Source organism: Alternaria triticimaculans (assembly GCF_023758025.1).
Source record: "Alternaria triticimaculans strain BMP 0046 chromosome Unknown scaffold_9, whole genome shotgun sequence".
Lineage (NCBI taxonomy): Eukaryota > Fungi > Ascomycota > Dothideomycetes > Pleosporales > Pleosporaceae > Alternaria > Alternaria triticimaculans.
Genome location: NW_026055966.1, coordinates 93884 through 120329, shown reverse-complemented (window position 1 = coordinate 120329; position 26446 = coordinate 93884). Strand labels below are relative to the sequence as shown.

Sequence of the window (26446 nt, the reverse complement as noted above, 5' to 3'; positions counted from 1 at the left end):
AACGGTATTACGAAACTGATGAGGCGTGGTACGCAAACCAAAGGAAGAACGAGCGATATCGAGCCAAGTCACGTACATAATCACGACCCAGCAAGAGATATTAAAGTTCCAAGGAAGTAAATGGGAAAAGGGTACCATCACACTATCGCCTACCCAAACACCGAGATGCGACTTACATCACGCCCTCAAAATCCTCCAAGCTCTGTTTGCCCTCCTCAACAACTGCATCTCCGCCATCGAAGATCTTCTCTCCCGCCTTACCCTTCATCAAGCACTCCAGCGCCTCACCAACCTCCTTCAACACCCCCCTAGCAACGTCCTTCCACTCCTCAAAAGTAACAATCTCAATACCCAACTTCTTTCCTCCATCCTTGACAAAGGCCTGACACTTCCACTCCCTCAACGGCTCGCCATGCGGATACAGCGTCTCGAACTTCGCCTCAACGCCATTACCAAACGGCAGTTCTTCGACCCAAGCAGGTGCCTGGTGAACAACTGTATCGAACCAGTTGACCTTCTTGGCGTCCCAATCCGTGCAATTCTCCACAATCTCCGTGAAGCCCATGGACTCGTAGGCCGCGGAGGTAATGTGCTGGTGCTGCACGAAGTTCAGCAGGTCGAGGTACGTCCAACTGGATTTGAATGGCACGCGGAAGGGGATGTACTGCCATGTCGGTCCAAAGATGCGATCAGCGTTCGCCGCACCGATGTTTCTTCCCGAGACGACCTCACCAAAGACGACGTCTTTGAGACCAAGACGCTGTGACAGAACGAGCGCCCATGCAGCCGTCGGCAGCGACCCGATAGTGATGTTTGCCGGGCGGGCAGAGATATCGAACTCCATGTAAACATCGGCAGGACCGCGATGTGTAAGCGGAATGTCGGGCTTCATGACAGACATCTGGGAGCCAGAGAGGAGCTTCTGCCAGTAAGGGATGGCTTTTGGCATGTTGTCTAGAACCACGTGGTTGACGTGCTTGCTGAATGGTATCGTCTCTGGTACGTCGGTGCCTGCGTATAGCGCGGAGAGCTGCTCGTACAGGATGGGAAGACAGATCTCGTCGTATTGGGCGTGGGAGATGCGGAAGACGAGGGTTGAAGCGCCGGTCTTTGCGCTGGTGAGGAGGGTGAAGGACACGAATGACGAGCCATGCGGCTTGGGTGCTTGGATGTCTTGCTTCGTGAAGGCTTGGGCGACTGTGTTAATGTCTTCGTTGTCTGGCACTGCGATCTCAGTGTAGGGAACTCGCAGAGATGACAGCACCACGCCGAGTACCTTGCTTTCGTCTTTTACGAAGACAGTGCGCAGGACTTCGTTGCGTGCTACGAGCTCTTGGCAAGCTTGCTCGAGCTTCTGATGATCGACTGGTGTGACGAACTTGATGAGTTCGTAACGAAGTGAGTAGCGTGGCAAGTCGACGGTACCCTCGACAGCGAGTTGTTGGAGCGGTCTTGCAGGGTAGATATCCGCAATTTGCCATGTCTGGTCTTGCAGGTATGCACCGATGCGGTCGGCACTGTATAGCGACGCTTCCTTACCGAGCGCAGCGAAAGGCGCATCGATGTTGACGTTAGTCTGCGATGCATTTGCTTCCTCCGCGGACGAAGCAAGCTCGGAAAGAGATTGGCTTTGGAAGACTTGCGCGACAGTGATGTTGAGACCCTGAGCGCGTGCGTCAGAGACGAGACGCATGGCTCCAATAGAGTCGCCTCCTAGCTCGAAGAAGCTGTCGCTGCCATTGATCTCGCTCTTGGGCATGCCAAGAATGCGGCTTAGGATATCCAGCAGCTTCTCCTCCTTCTTGTTGCCGGTCGAAGCCGCCAACTCGGATAAAGACTGGCTCTGGAAGACTTGGGCCACCGTCAGGTTCAAGCCTTGTGCGCGGGCATCGGACACGAGGCGCATTGCACCGATGGAGTCACCACCCAGTTCAAAGAAGCTGTCACTAGGCTTAATCTCCGTCTCTGGCATACCGAGGATGCGACTGAGAATACTGCACAGCTTCTGCTCGTTTGGCGACGACGCCTTTGACTTGGCATCTTGGGTCGGGCTGTCGATTGGCGAGGTGCCTACACCACTGTCGCTCATGACATCTCGCGGCCTCATCGCCTCCGCATCACGTGCTTCAGCGGGATCGAGAACAGCGACATCGCCCAGCTTGCTCTCCGGGTTACCCAAGAAAGCCGTGATGATGCGATTGAACACGACAAGTACCCTCTCCATCGCGTCTTTGCTGATGCACTTCGAATCGAAGCTGGCCATGACCAAGAAGCCGTTCTCGTCCAATGTGCACACGAGCATGAGTGCGTATGTGTTGAACTTGAGTGCTTCACGTGCAGCTTCTGCATCATCAGCGGGAAGGAATGTGTTGGCAGGGGCAGTCTCCATATCGACAGGAGCGCCGTCATCGTCCTCCCTGGGATGCAGAACAAGACCCGTGCGCAGATCGCATGCTACACGCGCGTCCTTACTTAGTCGACGGATGTTCTGCAATCCCAAGTGCTCGTGCGGGATTTGCTGCACGGTCTGCGCGTGGACGGCCTGTAGGTACTCCGCGATTGGTCGGTCGAGATTCAGTCGGACGCGAATGGGAACGGTTGTGATCATGGGGCCTTCGATCTCCACAATCGCGTGTACGGGCGCGGAACGACCAGTCAAAGTCTCTCCGAACACGACATCGGGATGACCCATGTACAAAGATGATGTCAGTGCCCAGGCGCCACGAATGATTGTTGCCAGAGTGAGCTTGTTGTGCGCTGATGTTGGGACGGTAACATAGTGCTCGAGCAATGAGTCGGCCTGGGTGACATATCCCTTCTGCGGTAGAGGAGGAAATTGATGCGGATTGACGCCGTTCAATCGCTCTTTCCAGTAGTCTCGAGCTACCGCTGGATCAAGGCTAGTGAGATGCTTGATGAAGTGCTTGAAAGATACAGGTCTTTCGGTTGTAAGGCCGTTGAAAGCGCGATTGATGCGATCAAACACGAGAGGCATCGACCATCCATCGTAAACAGCGTGATGCATCGTGATGACAAAGTGAGTCTTGTCGCTACCAGCTTCTTGAGCCAGACCGTAGCGGAACAGTGCAGTTCCTAGATCCATGGCTTCTTCGCGGTCGCGGCGAAGATACTCTGCTGGATCAGAGCCATGGTCGCGCAGTAGCTTGCCGTCCTTGAGGACGACCTGGAACAGGCCGCGACCAGAGACGTTAACGATCCTTGTGCGCAAGATGGGCGAGCCCTGAACTGCGACATCGAAGGCTTTCTTCAAGCGCTCAGCTGTCGCTGATGGAAGAGTCGCAACTCGCTGAGCGACATACGCATCCTGGAACTTGGCCGAGAGGGCCATCAGACCTTCTTGAAGCGGCGTGCAAGGAAGAACGTCCTCGACTTCGTCAACCTCGACACCACAGAGCTTGGCAGTTTCTTCTTGTGCCGACTTCGCTTCCCAATCCTTCCCAATCAGGGAGAAAGCAGGTACGTCGTTCGTTGCTTCTTCCGACAACGGTGTTGCCTTGGCTGCCATGGCCGACAGCGTAGGATTCAGCATGATGTCCGGAACGTGCAGCAACAATCCAGCTTCTCTCGCAAGAGGAACCAGCCTCATCGCTCGAAGCGAGTCTCCGCCCATACTGAAGAAGTTGTCGTTGGCACTGAAGTCCGCTTCTCCTCCCAGAAGCTTTGCCCACAATGAACGAAGCTTGAGCTCCGTCTCAGTAGTAGGCTCTTGCTTCTCAGAGATAACTGAATTGAAACGCCTGAGATCTTGGCGTGTGACGGAGGTACCGATCTCGCGAAGTCGCTTCCGGTCTGTCTTGCACGATACTAGTAGTGGCATCTTCCAGAGCGGGATGTAGGCGCTTGGCACCATGTAGCCGGGAAGATCGATGGCGAGTTGCTTGGTCATAGCTTTGAGAGCTGACTGGAACTTGGTGGTGAAGCTTCCAAACACATTACCATCGAGATGTCGCATGCCGTTCTTCTTCTGCTCGACGAGGAAAGCGACGAGCGTCTGCTCACCACCTCCACTGGGCTTGATGACTTCAACAGCGAGCTGAGTGTCTGCAGGGAGATGCTTCTGCATGTTGAACTCAATCTCGGCTAGCTCAATGCGCTGGCCTCGAAGCTTGACTTGCTGATCTTGTCGTCCGACGAAGATGGGCTCACCGTTGCCATCAGGGTCGAAACGTACTAGATCACCGGTCTTGTATATGCGTCCATGTCGACCCGGGTAGCACTTGCTACCTTTGAGCAAGAACTCTGGATCTTCGATGAACACTTCCTTGGTCTTTGACGGGTTGTTGAGATACCCGTCGCCGACGATGGGGCCTTCGATGAGCAGTTCGCCGACCGCACCCACAGGCACGAGCTTGTTGTGATCCTCGGGCTCGGTGAGCCAGATTGCACATCCCTTGCGCTTGCCCATAGTGATGTAGGGCTTGGCGGCCACGTTGTCGTTGATAGTCGCACCAACAGTGGCTTCAGATGGTCCATAGGCATTGACGACCCTGGTCCTTTGACCCCACGACATCGCATCGCTAGTCGATACACCTTCGCCACCTAGCGCGATGGAATCCAAGTGGTCAAGGATGTCTACATCCAGCGTTCGAGCGACCGAAGGAGTCATGCCAGCGAATGTCACGCGCATGTCTCGCATGGCACCGCTCATATCGTTCATGCGACGCTCATCGGAAGGTGTGCAGAGCGTAGCACCGTGCGCGAGAGTGCAGAGCATCGAGTCAATACACACGTCGAAGGCATAACTCGCGAAATCCAGCACGCGAGAATGCGATCGATAGCCCACAGCGTCAGCGCGCGGTATCGCACCAGACGTGTACTGACTGTGCGTAATGATGCATCCCTTCGGAAGACCCGTACTTCCACTAGTAAATTGGATGTACAACGGCTGGTCAGGCGATACTGGTGCGAGAGTGGTCTTGGGTTGCTGCGCAGCAGCTGGCGAGTACACCTTGTCGAACTTGGACGCGGAGATGGGGATGATAGTCGCCGATGGGGCGACACGCGCAGCTAGTGTAGATTGAGCTTTCGATGAGATGAAGAGCTTTGCACTGACTTGCTGCACTACTGCTCGTAGACGACCTTCTGGTTGTGCTGGGTCAAGGAGCGCGAAGCATGCGCCGGCCTTCATGACAGCCAACACTGCAACCGAAGTCCATCGCGACTTCTCGAAAAGTACCGGAATGATCTGACGCGGCGAGTCGTCCAGCAGTTGTAGAGTCTGCGCCAAATCGGTAGAATAATCTTCGACTTGACGATATGTCAAGGTGCCGTCCCAGGCCTCGATGGCGATCTTCTCCGGATTGAGCGCAGCCTGCTCGGAAACCTTCTCATGCATGCAGAACCTCAACTCTGGCTGTAAGGGATAGTTCCAACTCCAGAGCTCATCGAGTTCTTCTTCGGTAACAGGCATGAAGGAAGAGAGGTTGTGATCAGGGTTGCTGAATAGGGTATCAAGAATCGAAGCAAAGAAATGAAGTTGCGAAACGGCTTGGTGGCGAGACATGGTCGTTGTCTGCCATCTTGAAGTGGCATGGAGAGAGCCCCCCTCCCTCCTGAATGATACTTCAAAAGTCCACTGGCTCATGTCAGTTGTGTTAGAGAAATCCTTGGGCTGGTTAATACCTCATGTAATGATCCATCGTTGAGGAAAAGAGTAGCATTGTGCGCATCGTAGTCCTTTGATCGCGCATTGCTGATCTGTGACTTCAAACTCTCGGCTGTTTGGTGGCTGGCAAAGTTGATATCGGATGTGTTGATGGTTTGCGAAGCCCGATCACGACCATCGACCGCGCCCCAAGTGAACTGATGGAAGACATCTCGCTGGTATCGGTGTATGAGAACCGACCATGCAGTCAGAACAGTATCCACAACGGCATCCGAGGTGAGGTCGCTGGCTATTAGTGCCCGAATCTCGTTGGCTTTCGAGCTGTGGCCGTTCGTATGCAGAACGTCATGGTCGCCATTCTGGGTTGCGGCCTGCTTGTGCGTCTTCGAGGCGCCATTGCTTTGCACCTTCTTCGCAACATGCTCCTCAGGAGCACCACTGAAGTTTGACACATGCTCGCCGTTGCGAAGATGCATCTTGTCGCCGCTCAAACTGCTATGTGGTCTCTTCATGGCGAGGTCGGTATATATTTTTGGAGAAGATGTGGAGCAGAGGAAGACGTGTATGTTTCCGAGTCCGATGAAGACCCCGGATACTTCTGTAGCAATAGCCAAGCAGTGCAAAGCCGCGAGTCCACCAAGTTCACCCACGATCTTCCGTCTCTCTCACAAACTAAACTCTCCACACATCGCGCCAGGATGAATCTCCGGCACGAGCACACCAGACCGCTTCAAGTGACCCATCATCCTCGGTCGGACAGCCGTCGGCGTCATAGTTTTCTCTTACGACGCAGAAACAGGGTCCACTATATCGCGCCATTGTGTCTTTCTCGATGCAGGCTGTATTGCGCATCGCCTAACGTAAACACGGAGGCGATGTCACCAATGTGGGATCAGGCGCAGTACCACGATTTAGCCGTAAAGAAAAGCCTCTCCGCCCCTGCACACCCATCCCCACACTTAGCGGATCAGATAATTCTAGCGTGAAAGGCGGCGTCATGAGGCTTCATCTGATAAATTTGATGATGTGGTATCGAATGCAAGCGCGGAATTGCCCGATGGAGTAGGAGTCATGCAGGGTTACGTCTTTGGCGCTGCAGATCTTTTTTCATCTGATAACGGCCGATGTTCGGAGAACTACTCGCGTCCAATTACAGCAGCAATGCCCGTTGCTTGCATCGATCGACAGCGTCCACCGGCTTTAAGTGTCGTGCATCATTCGTTAGGGATGTTGCTGGTTCAATGAGAAGGGCCGGCCTGCAGCATGCACGCTGTACATACGGGATACGGCCATCCCACGCGTGAACGACACGGCAAATTCTCTTGTCCGCGCTGATCGCGGCAAGAGGTGGATATGCGCATCGCCATGGTATTTCTCGGATTTGGCGCTCTAGGCGTCATCCGGTTGTACGACGGCACATCCCTCGCCGTGGCCGGGAAGTTTCGCTAAGGACGGATCAGATAACTTTAATCGGCACATGCGAGGGGGAGGCACAGGCAGAACGGCCGGTACGCCTCAATGGAGAAGGTCTGGTTGTTGTCGGTGGCGTGAGGGTTTTTCGTGTCGTAATGTGGGTCTCGCATTCTAGTTTTGCGCCCTGTAATTTAGCGTTGCAAAGCATGTGGTGGTGCTTCAGCGACAGCCGAGGAATTGGCACAGCTATGGTGCCCGTCCTCCAACTGCTTGGTATCAAAGTATGTTGTATGCGTGACTGACGATCTCTGAACCGCAAGGCTGGGCATCGAGAGTGGATCGTTGAATCCGCGTGGTTAATGGGCGATAATGCTACCAAGTTCATGTCTTTGGGTCGAACAGTCGCTGCAGCTGTCAAACGTTACCAAAACCTTTTGTTTCTAAGTTTACATCTTGACTGACAGGCGGTCTAGATCCTTCCCCGCTGCTCGATCATCCAAACGACACTATACTAAGTTGACGAATCGTTCAATATGGGCTTCGTAGTCCTCCCCGCTCTGGTGCCAGACATTAGCGCGGTGTACGATGTGCACTTTGCGGCCTTCAAGGACAGCCCGATCACGCGCGCGCTGTTTCCTTCGGCTACCGAGAAAGATTTGACAGATTCAACTTCCGAGTTTCGGTAAGTGCCGGTCATTGTATCGCGTTGACTGTCGGACGTGTGGACTGACTAGGAGAAGACAGGCTCACACCGGCCATGTCTCGGAGTACTGGAAGACCAGTGCAACGCAATACACCCTGAAGTGTGTTGACACCGAGACTAACAAGATCGTTGGCATGGCGCTTTTCGACGTGTACATCGCGCCTAGTGATTGGAAGAGAGGCGAGATTGGATGGCTGAAGGGCAAGGAACGTGAACGGGCCGAGGCACTTGTGAAGCCGCTTTGGGACGCGAGAGAGAAGCTGTGGCTTAATGAGAGATACGTTTACTGCCACGTCATGGCCGTGCACCCAGACTACCAACGGAGGGGCATAGGCGAGTTGCTGTTCAAGTACGAGATGGACATTTGCCGGCAGACTGGGTTGCCCATGTACATAGAGAGCTCCAAGCAGGGCGTCAAGCTTTACGAAAAGATGGGAAGCAGAAGATTGAAAGAGACGCTGGTGCACAAGTCGGAAGACATTACTCCGGAGAAGACCAACGGCGCGAGGGAGGACCAAGAGCTTCCATTGTACGTCTGGCTGCCGGAAGGCGCAGAAAAGAGACTACCAAAGTCTGTGGAGCTGGCGTGAAACTGCCATGGTGGAAAGTGATATAAAGATACATATTACGAACAAATCTATCCAAGCATCTGGTGAAGAGCATTGACTCGGTAGCTCTCACTGCGCTGAACCAATTCTTCGTGGCGTCCTTGGTCCACTACTTTACCTGCCTCAACCAAGAAGATCACATCAGCTCTAGCAATCGTCCTCAGTCGATGCGCGATCGCGATGACAGTCACACCGTGGCCCTTGACGGCCCGTTCGAGGCCTTGCTCCAGGGCCTTCTCACTCTCCGCATCCAATGCGCTCGTACTCTCGTCCAACAGCAGCAACTTGGGCTTACGCACAAGAGCTCGAGCAATAGACAAACGTTGACGCTGACCGCCAGATAGCTGGTTGCCCTTGGAGCCACACTCGGTGTCGTAGCCTTGAGGAAGATCGATGATGGTGTCGTGTATGTTCGCCAACTTGCAGGCTTCTTGAATCTCTTCGTCGGATGGTGTGTGCCCAGGTCTTGCTCCTAGTCCAATGTTGAACTTAATGCTTCCTTGGAAGAGAATGTTCTCTTGGGGTACATAGGCAATGTCATCGCGGAATGACGCGCCGTGATGCCGAGATATATCGAGGCCATTGATGGAGATGCTTCCAGAAGAGGGAGAGTAGAATCGTTCGAGAAGGGCCAGAACAGTGCTTTTACCTGCACCAGACGGTCCGACTAAAGCGCAGAATTGGCCGGGCTGGATGGTCAAGGAAAGAGATGTCAAAACCGGCACACCAGGACGTGCTGGATACGAAAAGCCCACGTCTCGGAAGACTACCCTAGCACCACCTTGCGTGGTAGCTGGAATTGGCGATTGAGCCAGTGCCTCGATATCGTCCTGGTTCTTTTCCGAGAGACTGGGGTCACTGCGGCGATCCGCATCAGGTGTATCCTTGCCCAATTCGATCAGTCCGCAAATGCGCGACATGGCACTCTTGGCCTTGGAGATCTCAGGTGCAAGCGTGAACAGCTGGCCCCAAAGCTGTGCGGAGACAAGCATGGCGATGAGGATGACGAAGAACTCAGTTTGGGTGTACCTGCCTTCGATGATGTTCTTAGTGCCCCACCAGTAGGCGAAAGCGTAAATGAATGTACCACAAGAGTTGGCGACGGCCAGCCAGACGTTGGTCTTGAAGCTCTGCTTCACCATCTCCTTGCGTGGCGCCTTCAGCGATCGCCGGTAAGTTGAAATAATCTCCTCTTCGATAGAAAGTGCATGTACAGTCTTAATGTTAGAGACAGCTTCGATGGTGACACCGATAGAAGAGCTGAAAGCTCCGGCGTGCTTTGCGGCGAATTTGCCAATAGCACGCAACTGCATGAAACCGGCGCCCAAGAGAAGTGGTACGACGACGAGGCAGACGATTGCGATTCTCCATGCGAGGATGTGGGAGAGGATGATGGCGGCTATGAAGTTGACAACGACGGAGAAGAGTGTGCCAATGATGGAGCCGCTGAAGCCCACTAACGATTGGCCATCCTTGGTGATAAATTCGAGGAGCACAGTCGGGCTTCTTGATTCAGACTCGTGCCATTGTAGCGGCTGTTGGAGTAGCGTGTGTAGAGATAGGTTGCGGACCTTGTAGATCAATCGTTCCGACAAGAGACCAAATGACGCCCAACTGGTGAAATTGGCCAGGAAGGCGACACAGGCAAGCATGAACCACATCCCAGAGAGGAGTTCACCTCTAGAACGAACATACTCGGGCGTGTTGCATGGAGACATGGTGCCCATGATGTTACCGAACAGGAGACCCGATCCGCAGTACTGGCCACCTACTACCAGTGCTGCCAAGAAAGCCAGCATTACGAGAAGTAGGTACGGTCGCGTCAAAGGAAGCATTGTCTTCCTGATAGAGCCCGCAATGACGACACCCTTAGTGTGCTCGACAGCTTCCGCAGCATTGGCGTCGTTCGCTGGTACAGCATCGGGCTCCTGCGCACTTAGCGCCAACTTCTCATTGGTGATAGAATCGGCATCGCGGGAGTCCAGACTGGTTCTTGAGCTGGTCGCACCGTCGTCAGATTTGACGCTTTGGAGGTGAACCATGTCTGCGTATGACCCTTCCAAGTCCATGAGTTGATCGTGGGTTCCTTGTTCGATGATGTCACCCTTCTTCATGACGATGATCTTCGCTGCAGCTCGGATAGTGGACAATCGATGAGCGATCGAGATCACTGTCCGGCCGCGGGAAGCCCGTTCAATAGCAGCTTGGATGCGCTGCTCACTAGCTGAATCTAGAGCAGCGGTGGCTTCGTCGAGAATCAGAATACGAGGGTCGCGGACCAGAGCTCGGGCGAGAGCAATACGCTGCTTCTGTCCACCACTGACGAGACTGCCACTCGAGCCAACCGAGGTCGCGAACCCGAACTCCAGGCGATCGATAAAGATAGCAACATCGGCGAGGTCCGCAGCATCTTTCACAAGTTGAACGATCTCTACAACTTCAGGACCAGCTTTCTCGGCGACTTGAGCAAGATGTTGGCCGCCCCTGACGTCTTCCGCAACTTGAGCGAGGATTCCGCTCAGCAGCGTTTTCTCGAGATGGGCATGAGGCGGGCTGTTGACGAGACCGAGAGCAATGTTCTCCAAGATGGAGCGATCAAGAAGTGATGGTTCTTGCTGGACGAGACTGATGAAACCTCGGAGAGACTTGATGTTGATGTCTTTGACATTGCGGCCGTCCAGAAGTACATCGCCAGATTCGGGATCATAGAATCGGCTGATAAGACTAGCGACTGTGGACTTGCCGCTTCCGGAAAGACCCACGATAGCAGTCAGTTTACCTGAGTATGTTGGTCAGCATATGTATTCCATTTCGTTCCATGTAAGTGACGTACCAGCTTCGCATGTCAAGGAGATACCGTTCAGCACGGGATGATCAGGCCTCGAACTATACGTGAACGCGACGTTGCGGAACTCAACAGTCCCATCAACATGAGTAGGCTTCTCCGCGGACGACGAGGTGTTGTCGATGGTGGGTTGAGTCTCGATGTCTTTGCGCAAGCGTTCGAAAGCTGATATCGCTCCGCCGAACAATGGCAACATCGGCGCGATCTGACTGAGAACGATGGCACCTAGTATCGGAAGTTAGCATCGGGAGACTCAAACGATCGGTAAGGTACTGACCATCGAGCAGAATGAACGTGACGGTGTAGATCTCTCCGATAGTCGCACTGCCTTTGCCCTCGAGAGAGTCTGCGATCCTGCGACTACCCTGCCAGTAACCTAAGGCGCTGGCCGAGAAGGCGATGAAGTAGAGCAGACCAGCCTGGACCGCAGCGGTCGTGGCCTTCTTAACACCTGCCTCACGAGCATCGCTCAAATGGCCCTCGAACTTTGCTTCGAGCCTGGCATTTGCACCCAGCGCATGTACGAGGCCTACATGACTGAGAGCTTCAGACGCGATGGCGCTAGCGGACCCAAAGCAATCGCCGACCTTGGCAGCATATTTGCCAAAAAAGTGACCGCCAACCACAGCCATGAGCAAGAATGCAGGGATTAAAGAGACGAGCATGCCAGCGATCTCGGCATTCTTGATGAAGCCAACGATGTAGGCCGTGACGCAAAAGGAGAGGCAAGTCAGTGCCACGCCAACCTTTTCGCCAGTACCACTCTCGATCGACTGGATGTCGCCGTTGAGTCGAGATGACACTTCTCCGGCCTGTAGGTTGTCAAAGAAGGCCATATCCTGTCGCAGCAGGTTTCGGAGGTAACGGTCTCGGATGCGTTGAGCTAGGCGCTGTGATGCCAAGTTCCAGCATACAAGGTGCGTGTAGATGCAAGTGAAAGTGCCACAAGCAATGTAGACGAGCAGCAGGATCTTGGGCGTGATGTTGGCTTCTTCAGACCCGTTAGAGCTACCTTCGCGGTTGTTGCATGTCGCAACATTGATCTCATCGACCAATTGACCGAAGACGATTCCGATGAGTGGAAATGGCACGCCTGCTGCAATGGCAGCTATTGCGCCAACGAAGACCAGTATCTTGTCGAGCCATGTCGGGTCTGCGTAGAAGAGGAGGTGTAGGAAACCAAAGAAACACTTAATAGAGGCCCCAGAGGGCTTACTGAACGGCATTGAGCCTACGAGACGTGGTTAGGAGCTCAAGAAGGAGTATCTCGCGCCGTATGCAGTGGTGAAGCTGCGCGAAGACGCCTGCATGAGGTTCACCCCCCGGGCGCTATGGCCGCGCCAGGAGGCGATGGCCAAGATCGACATGGTGCAGCAGCAGGGTCAACTGCTAGCAGAGCGTGAAGAGGCATAGCGTCACGTGAAGGAGGATGCGTGGTGGAAAGTAGTGTGGGCCGGTGTGGTTCGTGTGTGGAGGCTTCAGGACGTGTCACCGAGTCACTTGCATTGGGTCTGTGCTCAAGTTGCATCAGATTAGATAAAATTCTGCATCATCTAGCGCCTAAACCTTGGAACCCAGAACCCACAGCTGCGCACCATCATCCCGCTCTATATCCTAGCCTGGACCTGTAGTCCGGCGCCATCCCGTACTTCAGATGACCCTGTCGCTGCCTTGCGCACGATCTCGCCAGCCATCAAGGCAATGTCCTTGGCCAATGCACGTCCGCCCTCTGACTTTGAGGACACCAGCCACAGCCGGCAGCCCTCCGCGACGGCGCCACGCTTGAACTGCACTTCCTCCAGGCTCTCTCCCTTTGGCCGGCAGCCCAGGATGAGCGAATCAATGCCGTGGAACAATGCTGTGTTCAACAGCGGACTTGCTGCAGTATCCCTGATGATGAAGTCGGAATGTGAGCACGCGGCAGCAGCGTCCTTCCCAATGATGACGCGCAGTCTGAACTCGCCCTTGGACTGGATTAGCTTCTCGTACGCGCGCATGTAAATCGTCTGGACGAGCTCTGATGCTTCCGTGACGGAGGCTGGCTGCGCGCTAGTCGGTTTGGCCCAGATCGAGCAAAGTTGGGGTTGCGACGGCTTCGTGTCGTCGAGAACCGTCAAAGGGGCCAGCGATTCGTCCTCTGTCACGACGGTAATGTTTCCCAGACGCGAGCACGTCAGGAGATCGTCCAGCACCTCGGCAGTCTTTTCGCCTGAGCCAACAAGAGACACGTTGAGTCGTGGCTCATTGGCGCCTCGCAGTTCGTTGCGCCTACTGGGGTACTCGTCCATGGAGATAATCCGCTGCCCGGATAGGAAGTCAACAGTCGGTAATGGCTGCGCAGCCGGACTGCTCGCTCTTGATGGGGAGGGTGCGACAAGACTCCTCGCCCGCACCACGTATGTCTTGCCTGCGCTGTCCTTGACGGCCACCTTCCAGCTTTGCACAGCATCTGCCTCAACTTCGGGCGCTACACCAACGACTTCGCTGCCATAGCGAACTTCGTCTTTGAAGTGCTCGGCGGACCACCTCATGTAGTCTTCAAACTCTTCTCGTAAAGGGTTGAGACGATCCGAGTTTGAGAATTCGATGAGACGCTTACGAGCGAGCAGATAGTTGACATAGCTGAAAGCAGTCCTTGGGTTGCGCAGGGTCGCCAGGTCGTACATGAAGGGGCTCTCCATTCGCGTTCTGGAAATGTTGGAGGTCGATCCCCATGAGAAGGATTTCTTCTGCTCGACGAAAAGCATTTTGGACGGCGTCTTAGATTCGCGATTCGCGATGGCTGTGGCGAGTTGAGCTGCGCCAAAGCCGACACAGACAACGTCGTAGTATGGCGATGAATCCGCCATGGGTGCAGCAGTCGCTGCGTCGCTTGCTCTTCTCTCAGTCGAAGTCATTTTGGAAGTTTGGTCAATTTGGAGCAAGTATCGATTGTCGCTTTCTTGATTTGTACAGCAAGAAGGTGTTTCAACGCTAAGAGATATAGTACTACAGCGACATAACACGATTGCACAGCTCAAGCACAATTTGCAGACCCTGCGCACTGGCCATCATCAGGTATATCGATGCCCACGCTCGAAACAACGATGTCACCAATGGTTAGCGTCGCCGGTACCAAATGCGCGATGCATTTTCGTCCACTGACGCCGACCTGCATGGGTTTGTGGAAGCTAGACTGCGGCCCACATGGGGTGGATCAGCCACCAAATCGGAGCTTTCCTCACGCCACCTCTTGACTACAACCCTGTGACCTGTTTTTCTTGCCGGAGAATGGGTAACAAATCCACCTAAGCCTGCGTAATGCAGTGGCCTAAGCTATACCGGATATTGGGAACGACCTCGGTTAAACATTCACGCATCGTATTCCTGAGCATCTTGAGAGACTTCAAGCATTCGGGTTATAGCTTCTCGTCCATTGCTGTCGCATGCTCAACTGTATTTTCAGTCTCTTCTTCTTCATTATCAGTCATTGTTCATCGCCATGGCGCAGCAAGCTAAGCCGGATACCGCGCAGGAACCGCTCGTTCTCAAGCTTCCTCACCCATACCTTACGGCATATACTGTCGCGAACGTGGCACCTAAAGGCCAATCTGCCAGCTATCAAGTTCAGCTCTCGTCACAGAGCGATGCCGGCAAAGGGATCGCTCCACCCGCAACTCTACATAACGAGACTGTGACGTTCAGCGACGTTGCGACTTTGAGCCAAGATGCTGTACCGCCGATGGGAGATAACAGTTCTTGGGCACGCACTCGAAGATCTCCATATGTGACAGTTACGTGGACCCAAGATCGTCCATCTGTCCCGCAGCTCTGGCTCATCGCCTACGCGTTGGTCTCGCTGCATCCCCTAGTTGAGAACTTCCGCGTGCTATTGTCAGGGAAGGACTCTCAAGCACTAGCCCAAGAGCTATACGCCACTGGTCTCTTCCATTCGCATCCCAAGGCTTCCAACGCATCGGCGCCTCATGATGGCCATCTCCTCTTCCGAGGAACATTCTGGCAGGGCGCGGCATCTCCATTCGGTGCTCGTCCAGTCTGGGCACCACACCTCGACGCCGCAGGGAAGCCGATCGATAGGCGATATCCTCCTTTTCCGTTTCAAAATGCGCCATCAACACAGTTCCCCGCTCTCCCCCGACACACGCAGCATCCAGTTCGTGAGCCAAAACCCGAGCCGGGCTCGATCATCTATAGCCGATGGGTACCACATCTGAAGGAGCACTTCACGATGGTGGCTCTCGACTACACCAATGACGAGCATCTCCGCCTTTTCAACAAGTGGCAAAACGACCCACGTGTCGCTGCGGGATGGAACGAAACCGGTACCCTGGATCAGCACCGTGAATACCTCCGAAAGCTGCATGAGGACCCCCACGTCCTCACCATGTTCGCTGCCTTCGACGACATACTATTCGCGTACTTTGAGGTTTATTGGGCGATGGTAAGTCAAGATCTCGTTCGATCCATTGTAGCATTGAACTAATACATGTCACAGGAGGATCACATGGGCGCCCACTACCAATCCTCGCCCTATGACCGCGGAAGGCACTCACTCGTCGGAGACGTCCGGTTCAGAGGACCGTATCGTGTCTCAGCGTGGTGGTCCGGTCTAATGCACTACATGTTCCTCGATGAGCCGCGCACCTGGAACCTGGTCGGCGAACCAGCAGCAACGAGTAGCACGGTGCTAGCATATGACTTTGCCCATGGTTTCCACGTTGAGAAGCTTATGGACCTTCCTCACAAGCGCAGTGCGCTGATGATGGTCAACCGGGAGAAGTTCTTCACGCTGAGTCCATTCACTTGGGACGGCGAGAAAAAGGTTCGCCCAAGCCTGGATGCAGGCGCGAGAGCGAAACTGTGATTTCGCATTATGCGCTCCTTTCTCGATACCATGTAGCTATACCAACTTCCATTAATGTAAATATCACATGTCCATCTTCCAACTCAATGCGTGAGCCATTTCCCTTTCCGATCACGTCGGAACTAGCTTCCGCCCCCAAATACCGCAACCCGGGTTTCGCCTGGAGACGGCTGCAACATTTGTGTTATGCATTAGACAGCTTCCGCATACGCATTCACAAGCAAAATTACAAACACTACAATTCTCCCGGCTATTCGTATATCCCACGCTAACCCATGGCACGCACGTCACATATGACATGACCGCACCTGCGCTCCATCCAATGAACGTCGGTCTGCACCCCGGTCTCCTCGCTGCAGCATGCGGATCTGATAATTAGCCGCAATGTTTTTATCTGATCCGTCGGTGCATGGCGCTCAAGCCAGTGCGCACCGCGAGTGGACGGCGGCATAGGCATGGATGTCTTCGACCGCATTTTGCACGCGCTCGCATGACGGTCACTACTATGTGGAGATGTGGTGTGGATGCAACACGTAACGGTACTGCAGCGACATGACAGGACAGGCCCCCGCGGGTTACAATCTCGAACTGGTAGATCGCTACGCCGATGGTGGATTTGTGGATGAAAAATTATCAGATGCACCGGCATGACACTTGGGCGCCTGATGGGGCAGGCCAGTAAATTATCTGATCCGCTGGAGGTTATTGCCCAGCCGGATACAAGGCGCTAGAGCATCCTTCCCACTCTCCACATTGATGCAGCGCCCCATCCCATGCCGGACGCCTTACTCGTACTTTCCATCTGATAAAAATTTCTTTTTGATCTGATAAAAATTTGCTCTGCATCAATGCGTCTTTTACGAGGAAGGGGCCCACCGATGTCGCAGCTGCTGTACATAGGTGGTCCGTTTAATCTTATCAGATCAAGATCGAGCGCCCGACCCTTGTCGGTCTACTACCCCGACAATGGTGGCTTCGCCGCTTGCTGTCATCGGTCCCAACATGCAATGAGAACGAACTACACTCACGGGGGCGATGCGACTTGCGAGCGACGATCTTTGCCTGCTTGTGAGTAAGGAAAATTCTGCCCATCACTTGATGGTGCCGCTGTTAGACTGGCCTGCGGCGTTGCGTCCGGAAGGAGCAGGGCTGAGCGAGAGGCCGGCGATGCGCGTGGGTAGGCGATCGAAAGGTGAGTGATGGCCCACAGACGCGTCGTTTCGAGGGCTCCGGAGACGGACGGTTTGGAGGGCGAGATGGGGGTGCCTTGTTTGTGAGATTAGATCCGAGGCATCGGCGAAGCACCGTCATTGAGCTGTTTGTTATCGCTGGGTGCTATGGCTGAAGTTGCTACTTCGAAGGTTCATCGTCGAGTGGTTGATTGCCTTTGGGTGGTGTTGTATACTATTGCTTCTTTATCGTTTTCTTTCTACGCCTTCCATCAGCTTAGTCGCCAGCTTATACCCACCGCCGTTGCGAACTCTTAGTTTGGAGGTTGCATTCGGATCGCTTTCCGCATTCGACCACTGTGCTTCGACACGCTGCCAACGAGGGAGCGAGACATACACATCGAGATGGGGGAGATATACGACCAATCGCGGAATGACGCGTTACAGCGTCTGAACCAAACACTACTTCAAATCGACCCTTACATTCTACCGCCATATCCCAATCTCTCCATCGTCGCAGGACCATTGGATCCACCACTACTCCAACTAACACTCTCGCAACTGCTCCAGCGGCAAGTCGAGTGCTATCCTGACAATGAAGCTGTTGTCATACCCTGGACAGGTGCGCGGTGGACGTACAAGAAGCTATGGGAAGAGTCAAGTTTGCTCGCAAGAGCTTTACTGAAGGAGGGAGTGCGACCGAGGGATAGAATAGGAATCATGAGCGGGAACTGCGAGAAGTACATTGCGCTCTTCTTTGCCTGTGCGAGAGTGGGGGGTATCTGCGTTACGCTCAACAATACGTATACGGCGACGGAGATGGAGTATGCGCTGAAGCACACCAGTAAGTTGACTTGACGTATGACATGTGAGAAAGACTGACCATGGTAGAATGCAGAATACTGTTCACTACACCTACGATCGCGCGATTCGATAATGGTCCGTTGCTTGAGAAGCTCAGCCAACCCGATATCAGCTCCGCACTACCAGACCTCAAGACTGTGTGCCTGATACGCGGCCAACACGACAGCTTCATCTCCTACTCTTCCCTTATCGAAGAAGCCCAATACATTCCCGAGCATATCTTAGATATCTTCGACGGCATAATAAGTCCTTACGATGTCGCAAACCTGCAGTTCACGAGCGGTAGTACTGGAAACCCGAAGGCTGCCATGTTGACACACCAGTAAGTGTTACCATATCATCTCAGCTGGTCTTTACTGATGTATACAGCAACCTGATCAACAACTCCCGCTTCATCGGCGACCGTATGGACCTCACACCGAACGACACCCTCTGCTGCCCTCCACCTCTCTTCCACTGCTTCGGCCTCACCCTCGGTCTCCTCGCTTGCCTCACACACGGCGCAAAGATTGTCTTCCCGGCAGAACAATTCGATCCAGTTGCCTGTATGCAGGCTATCGATGCGGAACGCTGCACAGCCCTACACGGTGTACCGGCTATGATGGAATCTATAATGGACGTGCCACGGCCGGAGGGCTGGACCAGCGATCTAAGAACAGGCATCGTAGCGGGAAGTCCAGTGCCGAAGTGGCTGATGGAGCGCATGGTCAACGAGCTCAACATGTCGGACTTCACGTCCTCGTATGGGCTGACAGAGGCCAGTCCCACGGTGTTCAACGCACATACGACTGACTCGCTGCATGCGCGGTTGACTACTGTCGGAACGGTGCTGCCACACGCGCGCGTCAAGATCGTGGATCATCAGGATCGCGTCGTGCCCATCGGCGTCAGAGGCGAACTCTGCGTTGCGGGATACCAGGTCTGTCGCGGGTACTGGGAGAATGCTGAGAAGACGGCGGAGCTCATTGTTCGCGACGAGTATGGCGAGCCTTGGCTACACACAGGTGATGAGGCGGTTTTAGATGTGGATGGATACTGCACCATCACCGGTCGGTTCAAGGATATCATCATCCGAGGTATGTGTCCCCCTTCCGTCAGCGCAACCCTTGAGACTTGCCTACTAACAAGATATTAGGAGGCGAAAACATCTACCCCCTCGAAATCGAGGAACGTCTTGTCGCACACCCATCCATCGCGCGAGCAATCGTCGTCGGCGTCTCACACCCTCGCTACGTCGAAGTGCCCGCTGCCTTCCTCCTCCACGAGCCCAACACGGATAAACCAGATTTGGCTGAGGTGCAGGGCTGGGTACGGAAGGTGCTGGGCAGACATAAGGCGCCTGTGCATATATTCTGGCTAGGAGAAGATTGCGATGCTGAGGTACCGTTGACGGGTAGCGGTAAGATCAAGAAGTTCGTGCTGAAGGATGTTGCGGAGGGTTTGTTGAAGCCTGCGGCGGGGAGGTAAGCACTATGTCACGTGCTGACGTGCCGCGGATGAAATTTAGCGTGTCATGGTTTCGCGCAAACATCATTGTTCTTATCGCGACTTCATCATCGTCTTTGTGCAATTGCTACTCTTCGGCTGTATACACGTTACCCACTTCCTGAGTTATTTCATACCTCTTGCTGAGACTCTTTCCCCCGCTGACAGTCGTTCCTGTCGTCCACAGCCTGACGCTCCACGGAGTCGCACAGTCGACGTCATGGCACCGTCAATGCTACACCATCGCCAATGCTTCGTTTTGGCTCACGCGACGCACTGGACCAATGATGCGCAAGCTATTACATGAACCCGTCATGATAATTGACTGTTTAGGCATATACAACACCATGTACCTCCACGTGCAACTCCTACGCTCCTTCCACCTGCCGTTAAGACATGTCGCTGTCTGCCCCTCGTCTGTTCCGTACCTCTCTCCTACGAAACACCACACGAATATACTCCATAAGTCTAGCTTCATATAGCAGACTCGCGCCCCGCCTACAGCAAGCACCGAAATACGCTTTCGCAGGACAACGAGCGAACATGGCGACCATGAGCGGCGACGCGCCAGTAGCTACGGCTAAGACTTCGAGCCCACAACACTTCATGTACACGAGCGGAGAGACGGACCCTGTCTGGATTCACCATCTGCCGTACAAGAGCATCCCCAAGTTCCCCAAGCTGGACAAAGACCTCGAGACGGATGTCTGCATTGTTGGCGCCGGTATCTCTGGTGTCTCAGTTGCCTATGAGCTGGTCACTCGTGGCCTGAACGTCGTCTTGATCGAAGGCCGAGAGGTACTTTCAGGTGAAACTGGACGTACCAGCGGCCATCTCGCCAACGATCTAGACGACGGCTATACCGCGATTGCGAAGAAGCACGGGGACAAGGGCGCAAAGGCGGCCGCCGAATCACACACCTGGGCGCTCAACCGCGTCGGCGAGATCTCCAAGCAGCTGGGCATTGAGTGCGAGTACCGCCATCTTCCCGGCTACGACTTCTCGCAGTACCCCAAAGACTCAAAGGATCATGCGAGCGACATCAAGACTCTCATCGAAGACGGCGACAAGGCAAAGGCGCTCGGTATCCCCACGGAATACAAGGAAGGGTTCAAGCTCAAGGGTTGGGAGGGCAACATCGATCAGAGCGATGCCGTCATATACCCTCAGCAGGCGACGTTCCATCCCACCAAGTACGTGGTCGGTGTCCTCGACTTCCTCAAACAGCAGTCCAATTTCTCGTGCTACACCAACACCCGATGCATCGACGTGCAGGAGAAGGGCGTAGAGATCATGGGCATGGGCCACAAGGATGTATATGTCAAGACAGCCGACGGAAACACCATCAAGTGTGCCGATGCTGTCGAGGCTACCTGTGTCCCGCTCCAGAAGCTCTCTGTTATCGCCGAGGAGGAGTACTTCCGCACCTACTGCATTGCTATTCGCGTACCCAAGGGTTCAGTCGAAGACGCCCTGATCTACGACTCGGCCGAAATCTACAAGTACATACGTCTCACCGAGTGTGACGAGAAGGATGACTACATGGTCGTGGGTGGAGGTGACCACAAAGTTGGCCAAGCCGACACTGTCGCGCCCTTCAAGGAGCTTGAAGAATGGACCCGCGTTCGCTTCCCCCAAGCCACCACAATCGATTATAAGTGGAGCGGCCAAGTGTTCGAGCCCGTCGACCACATGGCCTTTATCGGCAAGAACCAAGGAAACAAGCACATCTACATCATCACCGGTGACTCTGGCAACGGACTGACTCACGGCGTCCTGGCCGGAAAGCTCATCGCAGACTCGATCACTGAGCAACCTAACTCCTGGATCTCCGCCTACGACCCCAAGCGTCTCGCTTCCATTGCAAAGTCAGCAACCAGCATGATCAGCCACGACCTTCAGATCAACGCGCAGTACAAGCGCTTCGCTCAGTCCGACATCAAAGACATCGAAGACCTCGTACCCGGTGAGGGCGGTGTTCTCAACACCAACCCGACCAACCCGCTCGCTGTGTACAAGGATGAGGGTGGCCAGATCCACAAGTTCTCCGCCCTATGCCCGCATCTTAAGGGCGTGGTTTGCTGGAATACGACTGAGAAGAGTTGGGATTGCCCGGTTCATGGCAGCAGGTTTAGCAAGGATGGTGTGCAGCTTTGCGGGCCGGCGAAGATGGGTCTTGGGCCGGCGAATGAGAGTGGTGAGAAGATGCAACAACAGGCGATTAAGGGTTGAGTGATCGATGCGAGTAGTTTCAGGCGGCGAGTACGGTAAAGTTGCTTTATGAGTCGGACTGTCTATTCCAAAGTATCAACACACTGCTGCGTCATGGTGTCTGTTCTGTAAACTGTTATGAACACAAACACGAGTACAGGCCACGCAGAATGCTCTTTGTGTAAAACCTCTGTGGAGCATTTTATGACTTCGGAGAAAGACAGCAAGCCACACCAATTGCCTCGCAAACATGCACCTGCCTTTTACCATCATGACAGAAAATATCGTATCCTCTTTCACTGCGCTTTCACGCTCACCTCCACCCAATCTACAACAACCACACACGTCATACCGCGCACTCTCACTTACACACAGCATTCCATACACCCAAAATACTCTATTCGAAATCTTACCCTACCGTCGCCAATCACCACCTCCACACTCGCTCCCTCGCTCTTGCAGTCCAGTCCAGTCCACTCCTTCCACGCACCCAAAATGGCGACACCAAACCGCGCCCGCGGCCGCAGCTTCCAACGCGTCGACCGCGCACAAAGCATACTCTCCGACTCCCAAGCCTCCTTCCACACACCGCGTCCCACGCCCCCACCACCACCCACACGCAGCGGGCGCGGCGTCCGCGCCAACAGCACCGTCAGCGACGCGCCCACGCTCCCGGATCAAGACACACCAGGAAAGTCCGCTCGGAAAGAAGCAGCAGCCGCAAAATTATCCGCACACTACCACTTCGCACCCACGGTCCCAAATCCGTTTGCAGGCACGCTGGAGGCGGGGTTGGATGCGATACAAGCCTGGGGTCGGATTCACAGTAATCTTGGAACAAAGGGATTGCATCCACTCATTGATACTTTACTCCGACCTGTGGATAACAAGACAGACTGGCCTGCTCTGTTCAGCTTGCTTGAAGACCGTCCCCAAGGTCGTTTCCGGTATCTATGTGAGGAGGTACTTTTCCTTGTCACGCGGACGTTGCTGCCGGAGGGGATTGTGCAGAATAGGGCGCTTATGGCTAGGCTTTATGATAAGAAGAAACAGCTTGCTATGCGGTTGGTGCTGCGGTACGATATGTTGAGGGAGTGGAAGATGGAGCATGGGGCGACGGGTCGCGAGATGCCTGTTGCGGTTGCTTCGGTGCCGCCGACGGGGGTGCCAGCGCCGGATCCGGTTCCCGTGAGTTTCCCTGCGAGGTTTCCGCATAGGCGCGCCAGGCTGCCTAATATCATTGCGACGGTGATTGCGGCGCCGGCGGGAGGGTATGGGACGCATGGTGTCATAGCGAGGATGAAGCATCATGTTACGGCCCTGGACGATTATCTGCTGTTGACTGATGAAGAGGTGGCGGGGTTGGGTGGTATCGCGCTGCTGGAGAGGGTGTGGCAGGTTCTTCTGCATTGGCAGTGGTTGAGGCAGAATAACGAGGTGCTGGAGGAGATGGAGGTGCATGGGTGGGAGGAGTTGGAGGGCAAGGCAGATGAGTCGGAGTGGATTGCTGATGATGTGAAGAAGAGTGCGCAACCTGGGAGTAAGAGAGCGAGGGATAAGGAAGATGAGTAAGGGTTGAGGATTGCAGGTGATTGCAGGCTGAGAGTTATGAGTAGGGAAGGTGCTGCCAGGAAGACTTGCAGAGAAAGAGGTGCACTGCGCACTACAAAGCGCCCAGTCGGTGGACGCTGCTGTTCTTGCTCCAGCGACGGAACGTCTTGCCTTTCCACCAAAAGAGAATACCGAACGAGCACCAGAGCGTAACAAGAGCCGCGTTCGTCATAATTGGCGAGATAAATCTATCACAGTCAGCAATGCTCTTCATGATCACATTTACGCGTCTTACCCAACCTCTTCACTCCACGGCGTGATGAACTTGCCAAACCCGTAGCCCCAAAGATTCTTGTTGACGGTGATGGCGACGAACAACGAGCCTGCAACGGGCTTGTACGAGTCAACAGCATATGTACTGACGATACCTGGTAGCGCCGCAACCTGTATACCAGCGCATGTGTAGCCAATGACGATGATAGCTTCCCAAGGCCACTTGCGCTCATAGCCTATCGCGACCACGATGTTACCGATGAACATGATGACGACATACGGTATCATGGCTGGTAATCGCATCTCCGGCTCACGTATACCATTGTTCTTCCTGGTGCTCCTTGCAGACACCCAATCGCTGAGCGGACCAGCAGTGAAAAGTCCGATGAATGCACCAATCATGATGGCGAAGTTTGTAAATCCAACAGTCATGGGCTTCATGTTGTATGGAGGTAGGGCGAGGACTTGGCTTTGTGTAAGGTTGATGGTGAGGAAGCTGGAGCATGACCAACTGACGACGAAAGCGGCGAATTCGACAATGGGGAAAGCGAACAGTTTCCAGGGAATCCAAAGGTCGAGGAAGATGGAACGGAACGGATGGGCGTTTGGTTGGAAGATCTTCCACTGCCATTTGCCAGGTTTGCCACGGCCAAGAAAGGGGTCTCGCTGAGCTGTCTCGGACATCTCTAGGCCCACCGTGTTTGGCAGGACAGAGTTAGCTGTGTTGATGTGCTGGATTGGATTTGTCTCTTTCTCGCTGTCGGAGTGGTTGATGTCTTCCTGGGTAGTCGCTCGCGTCTTCTCTTCTAGGGAACTGGGTTTCTTCTGTCCCAAGTGCTCGGGCAACGCGCGCTTGAACCTGGTTTCTGGGAACATGAAGACCACCATCAAGAATGAAAGGCCGAGGATGCCAGTATTGAGCCACCAGAAGCTGCGCCAGCCGACCGTCTCAGTCATCGATCCAGACACGATGGGACCGACCATCAGCGAGCCCATGTAGACTACCCAGTAGAGAGTGTTCCACTTTCCACGGTCATGTAAGAAGAAGATGTCGGCGATGATCTCGGGCATGATGGTCTCAGCCGGTCCAGCGCCGATGCCATTGAGGATGCATGCGCCCATGAAGGAGTTGTAGGAGTTGGCCTTGGCGCGCCATATCGAGGTACCGAAGTTGATGAGTTGGGATGCGAGATAAACCGGGCGACGACCGAAAGACGTACTGATTGGAACCCTAGCATTGCCCATTAGTCTTTGGCGTCTGCATTATGATCTGATGGTACTTACCAGATGAAGTTGCTAAATCCCAGTACCAAGATGCAAACACCAGTGAATTGGACTGCACCCGCCAGATCGGTATTGAAAGCTTCGATCAGTGCCGGAAACATTGGTGCTAGAGCCAATGGACCAAATCCTTGCGTGAACGTGGCCATTGATGCCGAGATGATGCATGCCATCTTCCAGCCAGTACTCCAATTGAGAGGGTCGTTGGGATCATCGCTGGGTTGTGGAACGAGGACTTGGCGATGCGCTCCTTTGACGAAATGGTGTGAGCCTACATCTGCCATGACCTCCGTGCCGGGAAGGATCTCTGTGTGCAGCTCGGCTTCGAGCTGCCGGCGTTCCTGCATCTCTTAGCACCGGGCGGTATCAATCTCCTTGGATACTTACATCTTCGTTATAGTCGTGTGCCTCCATCGTGATCAAAGCAACTGATGTGTGAGATGCAATGGTTGTGCTCAGACCAAGGACGCAGCGAGGTACTTGTATCGCTTGTTGTACGAGCAGGCGCACTTCGCGGGCCTATTCTGACTCAATCTGGAATGTCGGTGCTATTGCGATTCGACTTCGAAAACCAGCCGGAGTGCAAGTCAGACGTGGCTTGCCATGGAACGCGTGAAGATGTCGGCAGGATAGCACCGTGAGCACCTCTCGTGATCCGGCAATTGTAGTCGGAGCAGAATCCAAGACAAAAGGTTACTACTAGAATGTGTAGACAACGGCCGGCCGATCCTCCGCTGAGCGTCTGGCTACTTATCGCCCAGACTGATTTCCAACAGCCAGGTTCTCCGCATCTTCCACACGTGAAGGACCTGCGTGCCGTCTCATCGTTCATAGCACATCATGAACGGCATATATTAGCGCGCGCTGTCCAGTCATGAGCCTTGAGCACGTATTAGCCTCTGTCTAGCCCCGGTACGCCGATACATACCCATGTTCGCAGCGCTGGAATCTCGACCCAGGTTCCGGGATCGAGCGGCAGCGGATGAAGTGGGCGGCAAATGTCTTTCAAGCACGCTCAGCCACGCTGCGCGAGTTCACGCGAGGGTCAAGCTGACCGCACGGGAATTTGATCGAAAGAGTGATGGTTTGGTGATCGTGAGTGAGGTTTGACGACTTGTGTAACTGCCGAGCCACGCTACTCCGCGCTACGTCACTAGTGCGATGCGGGGAAAATAAGGGGAAGCCGCCACGAGAAGACTAGAACGCCGAGCTTACGACACCAACTTTGACTGTCCAACATCACGACAGGGAGCTCCTGCTGTTCTACTGATAATATCTTCGTTGTGTCTAGCCTATCGCGCAACCTCACTACGCCTCAGGCTTCAGCGGCGCGGGTCGTAAAGAGCATGTTTGTCTCCAGGTATCCCAGTCCTTCTACCGCCTATCCCTCTAAGTATTCTGTGCCTCAATCTTCGCATACGAACCGATCGTGTACTTTGGGGTCGTAATTCATGCGGCCTGTAGGCCATGGGAACTCGAAGTTAGCTATCTCGCCGTAGGCAGGCGGACCGAATTCCTTCCACCAGTGGCACGGGCGCTTGCAGAAGCACACA

At 54.3% G+C, this 26446-nt stretch overlaps 7 protein-coding genes across 7 annotated transcripts; 3 read left to right on the top strand and 4 right to left on the bottom strand.

Annotated features, from left to right (window-relative positions):
• Positions 1 to 172: 172 nt before the first annotated feature.
• Positions 173 to 6138, bottom strand: NPS6 (NRPS; the record flags this gene model as incomplete). Its single annotated transcript, XM_049367081.1, has 2 exons — positions 173 to 5596; positions 5644 to 6138. 2 exons carry the CDS (start codon positions 6136 to 6138, stop codon positions 173 to 175), a joined length of 5919 nt encoding a protein of 1972 aa, XP_049220828.1.
• A 1434-nt stretch (positions 6139 to 7572) lies between these two features.
• J4E78_006468 (uncharacterized protein) lies at positions 7573 to 8332 on the top strand (the record flags this gene model as incomplete). The annotated part of the gene is made up of 2 exons (XM_049367080.1): positions 7573 to 7721; positions 7780 to 8332. The coding sequence occupies 2 exons, from the start codon at positions 7573 to 7575 to the stop codon at positions 8330 to 8332; spliced, it is 702 nt and encodes a 233-aa protein (XP_049220827.1).
• Positions 8333 to 8379: 47 nt separating this feature from the next.
• J4E78_006467 (uncharacterized protein) lies at positions 8380 to 12421 on the bottom strand (the record flags this gene model as incomplete). Its single annotated transcript, XM_049367079.1, has 3 exons — positions 8380 to 11129; positions 11184 to 11420; positions 11473 to 12421. The coding sequence occupies 3 exons, from the start codon at positions 12419 to 12421 to the stop codon at positions 8380 to 8382; spliced, it is 3936 nt and encodes a 1311-aa protein (XP_049220826.1).
• Positions 12422 to 12802: 381 nt separating this feature from the next.
• J4E78_006466 (uncharacterized protein) lies at positions 12803 to 14044 on the bottom strand (the record flags this gene model as incomplete). The annotated part of the gene is made up of 1 exon (XM_049367078.1): positions 12803 to 14044. The coding sequence occupies one exon, from the start codon at positions 14042 to 14044 to the stop codon at positions 12803 to 12805; it is 1242 nt and encodes a 413-aa protein (XP_049220825.1).
• A 632-nt stretch (positions 14045 to 14676) lies between these two features.
• On the top strand, positions 14677 to 16059 carry J4E78_006465 (uncharacterized protein; the record flags this gene model as incomplete). The annotated part of the gene is made up of 2 exons (XM_049367077.1): positions 14677 to 15636; positions 15691 to 16059. The coding sequence occupies 2 exons, from the start codon at positions 14677 to 14679 to the stop codon at positions 16057 to 16059; spliced, it is 1329 nt and encodes a 442-aa protein (XP_049220824.1).
• Positions 16060 to 17633: 1574 nt separating this feature from the next.
• Positions 17634 to 21809, top strand: J4E78_006464 (putative NRPS-like protein biosynthetic cluster; the record flags this gene model as incomplete). Its single annotated transcript, XM_049367076.1, has 5 exons — positions 17634 to 18072; positions 18120 to 18414; positions 18462 to 19168; positions 19228 to 19555; positions 20060 to 21809. 5 exons carry the CDS (start codon positions 17634 to 17636, stop codon positions 21807 to 21809), a joined length of 3519 nt encoding a protein of 1172 aa, XP_049220823.1.
• Positions 21810 to 23451: 1642 nt separating this feature from the next.
• Positions 23452 to 25825, bottom strand: J4E78_006463 (uncharacterized protein; the record flags this gene model as incomplete). The annotated part of the gene is made up of 6 exons (XM_049367075.1): positions 23452 to 23587; positions 23635 to 24843; positions 24897 to 25234; positions 25281 to 25412; positions 25668 to 25702; positions 25822 to 25825. The coding sequence occupies 6 exons, from the start codon at positions 25823 to 25825 to the stop codon at positions 23452 to 23454; spliced, it is 1854 nt and encodes a 617-aa protein (XP_049220822.1).
• Positions 25826 to 26446: the final 621 nt, after the last annotated feature.